Source organism: Danio rerio, chromosome 7, assembly GCF_049306965.1.
Source record: "Danio rerio strain Tuebingen ecotype United States chromosome 7, GRCz12tu, whole genome shotgun sequence".
Lineage (NCBI taxonomy): Eukaryota > Metazoa > Chordata > Actinopteri > Cypriniformes > Danionidae > Danio > Danio rerio.
The window spans coordinates 9059570-9074943 of NC_133182.1; the positions used below are offsets into that span (position 1 = coordinate 9059570).

The window sequence follows — 15374 nt, forward strand, 5'->3', positions numbered from 1 at the left end:
AGCATTTTACAACGTTTTCATAAAGTCAAAAGAGTATAAAACCCTGTATACCTAAACGAAATCGAATATTGAACTGAAATGACGTCATTTCGTAACAAAATCCAGCCAAAACAAAAGTATTTTTGAATTTGTTTCAGCGGTTCAAAACTGCTCTCTAAAGCAAACTTTTGGGGGATTGTGTTTTTACTCTAAAACACCTTTGACCTGCCATTGGTCTGTTGGGTTTGTGCAATCAGTGGGTGTGTCCTGTAACTCCGCCTTCTTTGGTGTGCATTTATTCCCGCCCCTGTTTCGTTTTTCATTCCACAGAGGTCAGAAGAACAACAGCAACATTAACATGGAGAGCAGGAGAGTTCAGTAGCAGCGCTGTTTTTTAAGGAGCAGATGTTTACTGAACTTTTCTTCTGTCACAGCCACCATTGTTATTGTGTTTAGGAGTAAACCAGTACACACAAGTAACATGATGCATGCCAAAAATAAAAATCACTCAGCCTTTCACCATTCCTTTTTGCTCTAAAGCGCAAATCGAAAACTGTCTTTCCATTTCGCTTGGAGAACACCTGGACCGTTCCCCATCACTCATCAGCCTTTCCGAATGTCTTTTTGCGCTCAAAAGAAGAATAAAAACATCAGCAGTGACCTCTACATTACGCTGAACTGAGCTAAACGGAACTTCATCTACGAAAAACTGGACTGAAGTAGTTTCAATTCACTACTACTTCTATGTTAAGCTGCTCTGACACAATTAACATTGTAAAGTGCCATAGAAATCAAGATGACTTAAAAGTGAACTTGGATTGAAGTATTACCAGAGACTTTAAGGGTGCTTTCACACCTACACTTTTGTTTCGGAATGTGTCTCGTTTGCCCAGTTAGCGCGGTTCGTTTGACATATGTGAACAGGGCAATCGCGCTCTGTTCCGCGCCAAAGTAATCGCTCCGAGATCGCTTGAATGAGGTGATCTCGGCTCGATTGAAACGAACCCTGGAGCGGTTCGATTGTAGTGAGAAAGTGATACGATCCGAGCGCGGTTATATCACAGTGTTTTATGGATTTGTAATAGGCATATACGGCTATATGAAGAGAGAATTATGAGTGGGTTGGGAAGTTTCGCGAGTCTCCGGATGCCCGCAAACGAGTGATGATCTCCCGGTAATCTCGCGTCTCCCTCCCGGTCCTCAAATAGGCATCATCGCGCATCCTTCTCACCCTACCCCACCGCGTCTCTCCTCAGACACGTTGCGCGCGCGCACCCTGTCAATCACCACCAAACCACCACCTCTCCTGACAGCTTAGCGGGACGCTGCAAAATAAACCCTGACACTCTGACCAATGTGAGGAGAGTTTACTCGCACGTGACTTGTTTTAGCTCTTTTGGTCCGATTAGAAACTTTGCAGTGTGAAAGCGAACCGCTCCAAGAGCAAAGAGCAACAATGTAACAATTGTAATCTCTGTTTCGGAACAACTGAATCGATTCACAGGTGTGAAAGCACCCTAATACTCTTCTGTCATTTCCTATTGCATTAAATAACAGAGCGCTCTTTTTCTTCATGTTCTGGTCTGTCAGGTAAGCTGAAGGAGTGGACGCTGATCCTGCACGGCACGTCTGAAGACCCGCAGCAATCCCAGAGTTCCCAGCAGTCTCGCTCCAGGACGCTAGACCTCCCGATTGCAGGCCGAGAGATGAAGAGCCCTGAAGCCCCAGAGCATGAAGAGCAGGAGGAGGAGGAGTATAACGGTACAGACAGACATCTATAATAATAATAACTACTGTGGAAATCAAAGCTGCTTTTATTTGAGCGAAAGTACACTGTATAAAATACCTGTTAATGAATAGTTGCTGAATTTTGTGATTCGCAAGTGTTTTCTATTTATTTACGGTTGTGAATCGCATTATGAGATGTTGATCTCTGCTCTGTCGACTTCTGATGTTAAAAATTCCACTCTACCATTTAACAAAGTGACTTTTATTGACATTTTAGTCGCTTGAAATAATGTAAAGTATACAGTTGAAGTCAGAATTATTAGCCCCCCTTTAAAATTTAGTTTTCTTTTTTAATTATTTCCCAAATTACGTTTAGCAGAGAAAGGAAATTTTCACTGTATGTCTGATAATATTTTATCTTCTGGAGAAAGTTTTATTTGTTTTATTTTAGCTAGAATAAAAGCAGTTATAAATATTTTAAACACCATTTTAAGGACAATATTATTAGCCCCTTTAAGAAATTATTTTTTCTCGACTGTGCACAGAAGAAACCATTGTTATACAATAACTTGCCTAATTACCCTAACCTGCCTAGTTCACCTAATTACCCTAGTTAAGCCTTTAAATGTCTCTTTAAGCTGTTTAGAAGTGTCTTGTAAAATATCTAGTCTAATATTATTTACTGTCATAATGACAAAGATAAAATAAATCAGTTATTAGAAATGAGTTATTAAAACTATTATGATTAGAAATGTGTTGAAAAAAATCTTCTCAATTTAAACAGAAATTAGGGAAAACCTAAACAGGGGGGCTGATAATTCTGACTTCAACTGAAAGTGTAAATAATATATAGAGAAATCAGTCTGTAAAATATCAGAAAATGTCCTGGCAGTTTAATACAAGGTTTTTGCACTGTAATATACAACACCAACCCAGACAATATATCACTGCAAACTATTAAAAATGTTCATAATAGTCACTTTTTTTATCTTTCAAGGTTAAAGTTGTTGAAAGGAAGATCAAGATGCCATTATGCAATTCAAAAGCAGAAATAAATGGGGACAAATAAAAACATAAAACACAAAATATGGGACACTGCTAATTTACGGATTTTTGTAGTGTATATTTTGGTACATTCTCTGTAAAAACGTTTCAAAAAGTTGTGTTCATCCAAAAAAATTATCAGAAAAGAAAAGGTTCCTACAGTGCAAATAAGGCTGTTTATACTTTTACTTTTTACTTGTTTCCAGTCTAAATATCTAAAGATTCCTGAATTAAGAAGCCTTTTCTAGACAAGCAAAAATCATTGTTTTGTTTTTAAAAATAATCGAGTCGAAATTGCGAGAGTTTTTCCTTAAAAACAAGCTAAAAATTCTTGCTTTCACTTAAAAAAAATAGTGCTTATCCCACTGGCAGATCATTTAGCTTGCTTTAAGGAAAATCTCACTTAATGTTGACACAATATTTCTGAAACATTTTATTTAAATGTTTTTCTTAAAGCTTTGCGTTTTTTCCCTGTAATTTAACTTATATTAAACTTAATTTCGCATTAAAATGACCTTAATCTTTAGATATTTTTTTGTTTTTTTATCACATGATCCTAATCCACTATTGTACAATTTCAGTCAGTTAAATGCAATTTATGCTGAATAAAAGCATTTTTTTCTTTCCCCTATTAAAGTACACCTTTGAACAATAGTGTGTGTCTGTTTTATATATATATATACTGTATATATATATATATATATATATATATATATATATATATATATATATATATATATATATATATATATATATATATATATATAAAACAATAAAACAGACACACACTTTTGTTCAAAGGTGTACTTTAATAGGGGAAAGAAAAAAATGCTTTTATTTTTTTATTTATATATATATGATATATACCTAAAATATAAAGTATTTTAATACACAGTGTAGTATGGATTTTATATAACAGTACTTTTTAATTGTTAATCATATGCTATAAGTTTATATATATATGTGTGTGTGTGTGTGTGTGTGTGTGTGTGTGTGTGTGTGTGTGTGTGTGTGTGTGTGTGTGTGTGTGTGTGTGTGTGTGTGTGTGTGTGTGTGTGTGTGTGTGTGTGTGTGTGTGTGTGTGTGTGTGTGTGTGCGCGCGTGCGTGTGTGTGTGCGTGTGTGTGTATATATATATATAAACAATTATTATAAACACTTAAAAGCATCGTCAATGCACGGTGATGCACCGAGATATCGAATTGAACCGAATCGAAGGCATGATAATCGTAACCGAACCGAACCGTGAGACCAGTGTAGGTTCACACCTCTAATAATCTCCTCTGAGGAATTGTGAGTCACTGGCAATTTTATTTTAGAGGCCGCGGGCTGAAAAGTTTGGGAACCCCTGGTTTATAGTATGCTGTGAAAACTCTAACAGCAAACAACTGCTTCTCACTCAGGGCTGTTTATGCTAATGATTAGATGAAGAGATGGTGGGCGGGACTTTCTCCCTCTGATGACACGTACAAAGAGAGAATGTCAATCAAAGTGTTTCTGCAGACTCTCTTTATTGTGTAATTATAAAAAATAGAATGAATTCAGTTTTACCATTAGAGGCTGGTCATATTCACACACCAATGCCACACAATTGTGTTTGAACCCCTTATAAAAGTGATTTTTGCATAACAGGTTCCCTTTAACTAGCCACTTTGTCCAGAACTGATCCTCTAAACCAGGGGTCACCAATCTCATTCCTAGAGGCTTGATGCTCTGCAGGGTTTAGCTCCAACTTGCCTCAACACACCTGCCTGAGTGTTTCAGATATACCTAGTAAGACCTTGATTAGCTTGTTCAGGTGGGTTTCATTAGGGTTGGAGCTCAAATCTGCAGGACACCGCACCTCCAGGAACAAGTTTGGTGACCCCTGCTCTAGACCACCTTCTGAGACCTAACAAATGTATTATTATTATGTGTGTTGCCGGAGATGTGTGTGTTGTGTAGTGTTGTGTGTGTGTGTGAGGCAGGTTTATGTTGTGAATTTATGTGTGTGTGCGCGCGCTTAGGTCAGTGTCATCCTGAGTGTGGAGATCAGGGTTGTGACGGGCCGGACGCTGACCACTGTCTCAACTGTATTCACTTCAGTCTGGGAAACCTCAAGACCGGCAGGTAAACACAGAAATATATTATTAACAACATTTAAACCAGGAATACAAATTCATGTGTGTGTGTGTGTGTGTGTGCAGGACGTGTGTGAGTCACTGTCCGCTGGGCTTCTTTGAGGACTCTGATGCGCGCAGGTGTCGCCGCTGCAGCCGCGGCTGTGAGAAGTGTGTCGGCCGCGGGACGAGCGACTGCAGGTCCTGCCGCAGAGGATTTTACTTCAACTCCAAGGAGAACACATGTGTGGAGATCTGTCCCACCGGCAGCTTCCACGACGACAGTGAGTCCCACACACACACTCAAAGTGTTTCATATTTGTTTTGTATTATCACAGTTGCTTCGCCAGCAAATATAGTCCCAGGCATTTGTCTCACTTCAATGTTTAAAGTTACAGTTTACCCAAAAAGTTTAATTCTATTATCATTTTTCACCCTTTACTTGTTCCAAACTTGTAGTCTGTAATTAATAAATGGGTGAAACAATTTTGGATGAACTATATCTTTAATCTTTGCAAGAATCTGCTTTTGAATGAATCAGTTGAGTCAGCGATTCAGTGATTCTTTCATTAGTCTCCTGCTTCAATTAAATCAGCTTTTTTGAATGAATCATTTGAGTCAGTGATTCTTTAATTAGTCTCTCGCTTCACTAGAATCAGCTTTTTCTAAACGAATCATTTGAGTCAACGATTCTTTAATTAGTCTCTTGCTTCAATTGAGTCAGCTTTTTTGAATGAATCATTTGAGTCAGCAATTCCTTAATTAGTCTCTTGTTTAAATTGAATCAGCTTTTTTGAAAGAATCATTTGAGGCAGCGATTCAGTGATTCTTTAATTAGTCTCTTGCTTCAATTGATTCAGCTTTTTTAATGAATCATTTAAGTCCGCGATTCACCGAATATTTTTTTGTTGGTTTTTTTTAATTAGTCTCTTGCTTCAATTGAGTCAGCTATTTTGAATGAATCATTGGAGTCAGTGATTCAGTGACTCTTTAATTAATCTCTTGCTTTAATTGAGTCAACATTTTTGAACAAATCATTTGAGTCAGTGACTTAGTGATTCTTTCATTAGTCTCTTGCTTCAATTGAATCAGATTTTTTGAATGAATCATTTGAGTCTGCGATTCAGCAATTTTTTAATTAGTCTCTTGCTATAATTGAGTCAGCTTTGTTAATGAATCATTGGAGTCAGTGATTCTTTTATTAGTCTCTTGCTTCAATTGAGTCAGCTTTTTTAAATGAATCATTGGAGTCAGCGATTCAGTGATTCTTCAGTTAGTCACTTGCTTCAATTGAGTCAGCTTTTTTGAATGAATAATCATTTATTTAATAATTTCTTTGGTTAAAATTGCACATCAATAATTAAATGTGAAATATTGCAGTAGATAAACATAAGTATCACTAGTGTAACAACTGATAAACTAATAAATACTGCAATACAGTTGAGGTTACGTTTCAAAACACTTCACAAGGATTTTAATGACAGTAACATTAGTGATTCATTTTAGACGATCCAATAATACTTTTAATAATTATGTGTATTAATATGATAAAACAAATATTTTGCCATTGAAGTTGGTCGAAAGAGCATTGAAATGCACTAATAATTAAGATTAAACAGTTTTTCATCCATTTTAATGCTGAACAGATGTGAAATCTGAGAACCGTTGCATAAAAAAGAACCCTTGGGATTGTTCCACACTACTTTTACATTTAAAAAAAGCATCGTTGAGGATTATAACAGCATCCAGAGGAATACACACGGCATTAGAATTGTCATTCATGGTTGAAATTTTCTTCTAAAACACTAACTGTGTCACACAGTGTGTGTGTGTGTGTGTGTGTGTGTGTGTATATGTGTATGTGTATATATATATATATATATATATATATATATATATATATATATATATATATATATATACTACCTAACAAAAGTCTTGTCATCCATCTCAGTTGAAAATAATAACTTGACTTATAGTTGATCATTTGGAAAAATGACAGAAGGTAGGTTTTTCAGATGAATAATCTGTTGAGCTGCATCCCAATCATCACAAATACTGCAGAAGACCTACTGGAACCAGCATGGACCCAAGCTTCTCTGAGAAATCAGTCAAGTTTGGTGAAGGAAAAATCATGGTTTGAGGTTACATTCAGTATGGGGGCGTGTGAGAGATCTGCAGAGTGGATGGCAACATCAACAGCCTGAGGTCTCAAGACATTTGTGCTGCCCATTACATTACAAACCACAGGAGAGGGCAAATTCTCCAGCAGGATAGCGCTCCTTCTCATACTTCAGCCTCATCATTAAAGTTCCTAAAAGCAAAGAACATCAAGGTGCTCCAGGATTGGCCAGCCCAGTCACCAGACATGAACATTATTGAGCATGTCTGGGGTAAGATAGAGGCGGTAGCATTCAAGATGAATCCACAGAATCTTGATGAGCTCTGGGAGTCCTGCAGGAACGCTTTCTTTGCCATTCCAGATGACTTTATTAATCAGTGATTTGAGTCATTGGAGAGATGTATGGATGCAGTCCTCCAAGCTCATGGTGGAGTCAGACACAATATTCATTCAGTTTCCACTGCAGCATGACTTTATATTCTATACTGGACATTATTTCAGTTAAGTGACAAGACTTTTGTCTAAGCAGAGTCAGAGCTTACTGTCCTAATTAAATGATAAAAAATCAAGGCATGATCATATTTTATTTTAGTAAAAAAAAGCATAATCTAGAGGCATTTGCCTTTCATTTAAGCCACTTCTTATACTAAATGATCAACTAGAAGTCAAGTTATTATTTGTTGTTCCTAAAACTTGGATAGGCGACAACACTTTTGTCAGGTAGTTTATTTCTGTATGTAGTGTGTGTGTGTATTAGTCAGCACTGAAGCATGATTGTGCTGGATTTGTGATCTGTGTGTGGGATTTGCCGGTTTGTTGTTTCCGTCTTGTTGATAACAGATGCTGTGATGCAGATGAGCTCTGGTTATCTCCACACATCAGCCAGTGATGTGGACGAGGACCATAAAGCGTACTGGACGTGGTTTATCTGTGTTTGTTTGCTGGCCTCAGCTGTTGAATACATGTGAATCTCTGTGTATGTGTATGTGCTTGTGTGTGTGTGGAGCAGATGTTGATGAGAGATGTGTTTAGTGGCAGCAGGAATGGGTGAAATTTGCTTGTACCCGAGTATGAATTGCATCAAGATGCATCTAGATGTTTCAGTTACTGGTGATCGGTGGAAATTAGAGTTAACACTTCAATTCTGAGGACTAAATTTGTCTCTCGGCCTTTTTAGGCCCTATCATATGCCCTGTTGCAATAAGGCGCAAGATGTTTGGCGTGATTTGTTGCTATTTTCACACGAGCACAACTGTAATTTTAACGTTTTGCGCCACGTTGTTTAAAAAGCATGTCACTTTGTGCACTCATGAGTGTGCTGGTTTAGAATGGAGGTGTGTTAAGGCGCATTGTTGGCATGTTGCTATTTTGAGAAACTGAAATACACTGTGCCACTGACCAACTACAAGCTGCTCTAAAGTCCAGCTCAAAGCGCTTTAATTATGCACCTATGCAGGTCCAAACCCTTACACATTGCTTAATACACACAAAATTTACAGCAACACACAAATATCTTTACATATAAAAAAGTATTAAAGGATTAAATTGTTACAAAAATTATTATTTTTTGCATAAATATAAAAACACTGCCTCCATGCCTTCATCTCGGGGGGCTTTTTTTTGTTTATTCATGACAATCTGCTTTTAGATAATGTTATTATTATTAGCAGTGTTATTTATTATATGCATATTTATATTTGTTTTAATAAAAACAAGTTTGGATTTGTCCACCTGTTGGGTTTTGGAGATGTCTGCATAATCATATGGGGCATAAGAACAGGACGTGTGTGGATATAACTCTTTTTTTTTAACCACACTTCGCTATTATTGTTCAATTATTCGTTTGCTGGAAATTAGAACTGAATTTAGAAATAGTTTTGAAACAAATCTTTACGCTTAACAAACCAAATTAAATATGTAGGCTAATAGATGTCTTTAGTTGAGTGAGTTTCCACCGTTTCCTGATCCACGAAAGTAAAGGAGTAAAAAGTAAAGAGAAAGTAAAGAGGCCGAACGGAGGAGGCTCGTTCTTTATCCTCGTGCTGCAGATGCTATGTTTAACTGTTTTCTCGCTAATGAAGCGTTCGGTTTTTCCACCTATAAAGTCCGCCATGTGAAGGCAAATGCGTCATGGAGCAACGCAACTGACTCTTATTCTGTGTTCACACCAGATGCGGAACGCGCGGATAAATCACGCTATTCGCGCGTAAATAAACTCGTGAACATTTTGAGTTTACTCGCTTCATTCGCAGGTCAAAATCCCCTTAATTCGTGCATCAAGTTCACTTCAAAATAGACGCAGATTTAAGTCATGGGCAGGGCTTCTGTCTGCCCGATGACTGTAGATTTGTTGCTAAATGACTAACATGGATTTTATTGAGAAAATAACTGTTTACGTGCTTTACGAAGGCTGAAAAACAGCATTGATTCGTTTGGAGCCGTGTCGGAGTCCACTAGATCCTTTCAGAGGTGCAGCCAGCTCAGTGAGTTCATCAAGTCCACCAGAAATTATATCTGGATGATGGAAGCATTTAGCGGTGCTTCAGGGCCTATTCACACTTTACTATGCGTACCGTGCCCAGACCCGTTTCCTGGATCGTTTGAGAAGTGTGAGTGTTCTGAATCGGGCTCAGGCATGGTTCACTTGGCCGGCCCTGCCCTGGTTGGAAGAGGTGTGCCTGAACGCGGTTCACTTGGGCTTTGAAAGTGAAACTGAAACTGAAAACTGAAACTGAAAGCGAGACGTGACTTTTAAGGGACTGTTTTATATGGATTTATTAATCATTCTTACCGTTCAATGAACGCAAACTGTTGTAGTTTATTAAAGACGCAAACCCATCACTGCACGACAGCTGCACCTTCAGCAAACCTCCTAATTCCTGCAGCACGAGGGCTTTATGATTGTTTATGAGCGTCAAAAGTGGCTGATCTGTTTGGCGAAATATCTGACTGCGTTTCACCGCATCCCTAAGGACTAAAGCGATATAACTAGAGAAATCTCCACTGTGCTGAGTGAGAGCGCTTACTGAACACCGCTTACTGAACAGTGCTGCATCGATGACGTAACCGTACCCAGGCCCGAATGTAATGTGAGTGCGGGCCGTTGGGGGAGACGGGAGGGGGGACAAGCGTGCTTTGGTCCGGTTCGAGGCAACTGTACATATTGTGAGTACGGCCTCAGACTGAGCCGAGCCCAGTTTGATGAACTGTTGTCGGTGTGTGCAGGAGGATTTTCCCCCAGGACACCAACAACAGGTGGTATGTCATAATCATGCCCCCACAAGAGCAAGCTCCTGATTGGTTAATGCGGTTCGAATGTCCACTGAAGTTCAGATTTTCGAATTCGAGCTATTCGCGCATCAGTAGCACAAAACGTTCAGTTCGCGCTGCGCCATTGACGCAATTCGCATCATTTGCGCTGCGCCATTCGCACGTATTGTGCCGCAGGATGTATATTTGCGTCTTTGCATTGATTTAACATGTAAATTACTCGCTCTTGATGCTTTTTCAGCGTCTGGTGGGAACACAGCACTGAAGTGAATGGGAGATGAGACTGATTGGTTTAATGCACGTTATGCTCAAAATACAAACTCATTAAGAGAATAAGCACAACCTTGTTAGACCATGCGCCACGGCGCAGAGCGTATTTTTACATCCTTAAAATAGCAAAAGTGTATTTTACACACCCTTAATGCTTTTGCGCTATATGATTTAGACTGCACCCTGAACGTTATATAGAGCCCTTAATCTGTTTGTTTTTTCCTCCAAAGAACAGGCACCATGTGAAACTGTTGCAGTGTGGAATACTTTTTTTTTACTTCAGTTATTACATGGCTGTCTGGAATATTCTATTCTGATTGGTCAGTCGCGACATTTTTATTATATAGCACTTTAGCACATATATGTTAGGCTGACACTCACAAATGTAAGTTATTTTGCACATAGATGATTAATATTATTATTATAAATCAGCCATTTGTGAATCTTGCAGAAATATACATTATACATCCTCTTGCATGTCTGTCTTCAATATTGAAAGTTAAATACTGTGACTTTTTTTTCTTTTCAGGTCAGAGGCGTTGTGTGAAGTGTCATGAAAACTGTTTGAAATGCCTGAGAGATGCAGACAGATGCACAGCCTGCAAGAATGGCTTCAGGTAATGCTAAAATCATTTTTGACCACTTAAATGCTAACTTAGATTCCTTACTTTGTTTTAGAAGTGTTCTACTATAAGCTGACATACATCTAAGTTTAGAAACACTTGAATTTTCTCCTAATATCCAATGCAGCATCAGCTCTTTTCTCTGTTAGTGCCTGAAGCAGTTGGTTTAAGAATCCAGTCCATATAAACTCCACCCTTACCAGTACCTACTTGCTCTGATTGGTAAAATAAATGTACTTAGCTCTGATTGGTCAGATAAATGTACTCTGCTCTTATTTGTCAGATGACTTTGCAATGCTCTGATTGGTCAGGTGAATCTACTCTGCTTTCATTGGTATGATGACTATTGTCTGATTGACTGATCGGTTCTGATTGGCCAGATAAGTATGCTCTTTTCTGATTGGTCAGATATGTGTACTCTTTTCTAATTAGTCAGTTGAGTCTGCTCTGATTGGTCAGATGACTCTACCCTGTTCTGATTGGTCAGACGTGTGTACTTTGCTCTGATTGGTCAGTTGAGTCTACCCTGTTCTGATCGGTCACATGAGTCTGCTCTGATTGCTCAGATGGCTCCTCCCTCTTTTGATTGGTCACACATGTGTACTCTGCTCTGAATGGACAGTTTAGTCTGCTCTGAGTGGTCAGATAACTCTACCCTGTTTTGATTTGTCAGACAAGTGTACTCTGCTCTAATCGGTCAGTTAAGTCTGCTCTGATTGGCCAGATAAATGTACTCTGCTCTAATTGGTAATTTAAGTTTGCTCTGATTGGTCAAATGACTCCTTTCAGTTTGAATTGGTCAGACATGTACTCTGCTTTAATTGGTCAGTTAAGTCTGCTCTGATTGGTCAGATGACACCTTCCTGTTCTGATTGATCAGACGTGTGCTCTGCTTTATTTGGAAGTTTGAGTCAGCTCTTACTGGTCGGACGACTCTGTTCTGATTGGTCAGACATGTGTGCTCTAATTGATCAGTTCAGTCTGCTCGGATTGGTCAGATAAATGTACTCTGCTTTCATTGGTCTGATGACTATTGTCTGATTGTGTCCGATGACTGATCTGCTCTGATCGGTTAAATAAGTCTACTCTTTTCTAAATTAGTCAGATATGTGTAGTCTTCTCTGATTGGTCAGTTAAGTCTGCTCTGATTTTTCAGTTGACTCTACTCTGGTCTTATTGGTCAGATATGTGCACTCTGCTCTGATTGATTAGTTAAGTCTACCCTGTTCTGATTGGTCAGACTTGTGTATTCTTCTCTGATTGATGAGTTGAGTCTACCCTGTTCTGATTGCTCAAATGACTCTACCCTCTTCTGATTGGTCATATATGTGCACTCTGTTCTGATTGCTCAAATGACTCTACCCTCTTCTGATTGGTCATATATGTGCACTCTGTTCTGATTGGTCAGTTGAGTCTGTTCTTATTAGTCAGATATGTGTACTTTAATCTGATTGGTCAGATGACTCTACCCTGTTTTGATTGGTCAGATAAGTGCACTCTGATCTGATTAGTCAGTTGAGTCTGCTCTGATTAGTCATATGACTCTACCTTGTTCTGATTGGTCTGACATGTGTACTCTGATCTGATTGGTCAGTTGAGTCTGCTCTGATTGGTCAGATGACTTTTCCCTGTTCTGATTGGTCAGACATGTGTATTCTGCTCTAATTGTTTAGTTGAGTTTGCTCTGATCGATCAGATGACTTTTAACTGTTCTGATTGGTCAGAGATGTGTACTCTGGTCTGATTAGTCAGTTGAGTTTGTTCTGATTGGTCAGATGACTCTTCCCTGTTCTGATTAGTCAGGTGTGTATTCTGCTCTAATTGTTCAGTTGAGTTTATTCTGATTGGTCAGATGATTCTTCCCTGTTCTGATTGGTCAGATATGTGTACTCTGATCTGATTGATTAGTTAAGTCTACCCTAATTGGTCAGATGACTTTACCCTGTTTTGATTGGTCAGGTATGTGCACTCTGTTCTGATTGGTCAGATGCCTCTACCCTGTTCTGATTGGTCAGATATGTACTCTGCTCTAATGGTTTAGTTAAGTCTGTTCTAATTGGTCAGATGCTTCTACCCTGTTCTGATTGGTCAGATATCTGCACTCTAGTCTGATTAGTCAGTTGAGTTTTTTCTGATTGGTCAGTTGAGTTTGCTCTGACTGGTCTGATGACTCTACCCTGTTCTGATTGGCCTGACATGTGTACTCTGCTCTAATTAGCCAGTTGAGTCTGCTCTGATTGGTCAGGTGACTCAATGGGGATGTTTTTTTTTTCTGTCAAAACTGTCAAGTCATTTATTATATAAGAAAAAACACCCACAGTGGCTTCAATATAATATTCAAGTAGAAGTATTCAATGTAATACTTTAATAATATTCAAGTTTTGCACGTAAAAATTATTTAGCATTTTTGCATGGAAACATCTATTGTTTAGGGAGTTAATAAAGACCATAGTCTCAGGACCATTCTGTGTAGTAAGTAATGCTGGATTTATTGACAACTCCTTTCAGATGTTTCTATTTCCTATTGGACAACAATAACTTCATTCATATAAACTTTGTAACTTTAAAACGGCCACAAATATACAATGCACAAAGGATAATATCCCAAAAAATCCCTCATGCCTCAATGCTGAACTGCTGCTCTCAGATTGAGGTAGTTTTATAACGCGACCTGGAGACTTTTGATCATTGATGCATATGGTGCACAATTGTTGCTTGATTGCGTTGTAAAGAAAACCAAATGTCTGCGGCTATTGAGGCTTTTTAAAGGACTCCAGTAACCTATTCCACATCCACTCAGAGCTCTCAGTGCACTCAATATACTGTTGAATTATTAGACCTTCTCTATATTTTTTCTTTAATTTCTGTTTAATAAAAATATTTTTTCTCAACCCATTTCTAATCATAATAGTTTTAATAACTCATTTCTAATAACTGATTTATTTTCTTGTACATGATGACAGCACATCATATTTGGCTAGATATTTTTTAAGATTAATATTTTTTTTATTTTGTTTTGTTGTTGTTTTTTAGCTAGTATTCTGCTTAAAGTGACATTTAATGGCTTAACTGGGTTTATTAGGCAAGTCATTGTATAACAGTGGTTTGTTCTGTAGACAATAAAAATATATTGCTTAAGGGGGCTAAAATATTGACCTTAAAATGCATATAAATAATTTTAAATCTGCTTTAGTTCTAGCCAAAAAAAAAAAAAACATATACGTGGGGTCTTAAAATGTTTTACAATCTCAAAACCTAAATTGTAGACCTTAAAAAGTCCACAGAAATATTGTGTTGTGGGTCTTAAATGTTTTTTGATAGGTCATAATTTTCCTTTGGTCATGTATACCTATCCAATCTGGCCAAAACCAATACAATCACCAAAAATACATTCAATAAAATATTAACTTTTTATTTAAAAATAGCATTTTTTACTTATTTACCAAGATGGTTTAATAATTTTCCTTACAATAACATTAGTTTAAAAGTTCTCCACGCGCTCAAAAAATGACTTTTGCTGCCTGTTCAAACTTACTTATTTAAAATTAGTTGAAACAACACAATTGTTACGTTTTTTAGGGGGGGACAACTATGTTCAATCTGCTTAAATTTGTACAAATTTGTAAATTTATTTAATTTGGAATTTAAAAGTTTGATTAACTTAACTAAAGCCCTGCTCACACTGTGGGATTTCAGACTTGATTTTGTCATCTGAGACAAATTTGGGAAATTCCAAAAGATTCCTGAAATCCTTGGCTAAAACTGGTGGTTTTCGATCGTGGGTTTGACGTGTTCACAGACAGCCGCTTAGTGCCCTTTGCAATCAGATTGTTCTTCCGATGAAGTTCTGGTTGGGTCAGAAGATTTTAGACACTTTCCTGCAGTGTGACAACATCTGCGATGAGTGTCAATCCAAGAACCAATAGGAGCTCAGAATCTGATGATGCAATCCATGTGACAATTCAAATGCAGCACATCCAGTGTGCGACCCGCTTAAGTGTGAAAGCACTCTTAATCTATTTGTGTTGGGGCAGCATGAAGGAATTGTGTGAAACCCAGCATTTTACAGTGTATATTTACTGCTGAGGATACTATATAAAATCAATATTATAATTGCATTATTAAATGTATTAAGTTATAATAATTTTTTTAAAGTCATCATTCATTTATTCATTTTCCTTCAGCTTAGTAACTGATTATCAGGGGTCACCACAGTGGAATGAACCACCAACTATTGCAG

At 37.8% G+C, this 15374-nt stretch overlaps 1 protein-coding gene across 14 annotated transcripts in view; it reads left to right on the forward strand.

Moving 5' to 3' along the window:
• pcsk6 (proprotein convertase subtilisin/kexin type 6) overlaps window positions 1-15374 on the forward strand; it is a 174036-nt gene that overhangs the window by 124326 nt on the left and 34336 nt on the right. For all 14 annotated transcript variants that reach the window (XR_012383102.1, XR_012383101.1, XR_012383103.1 and 11 more), the window contains exons 14-17: window positions 1570-1740; window positions 4757-4859; window positions 4937-5133; window positions 11041-11128. Coding sequence is in view for 3 of the 14 variants with exons in the window: in XM_073908047.1 (XP_073764148.1) it covers window positions 1570-1740; window positions 4757-4859; window positions 4937-5133; window positions 11041-11128 (559 nt within the window). In the remaining 11 variants the exon portion in view is untranslated. The remainder of the gene's footprint in view (window positions 1-1569; window positions 1741-4756; window positions 4860-4936; window positions 5134-11040; window positions 11129-15374) is intronic.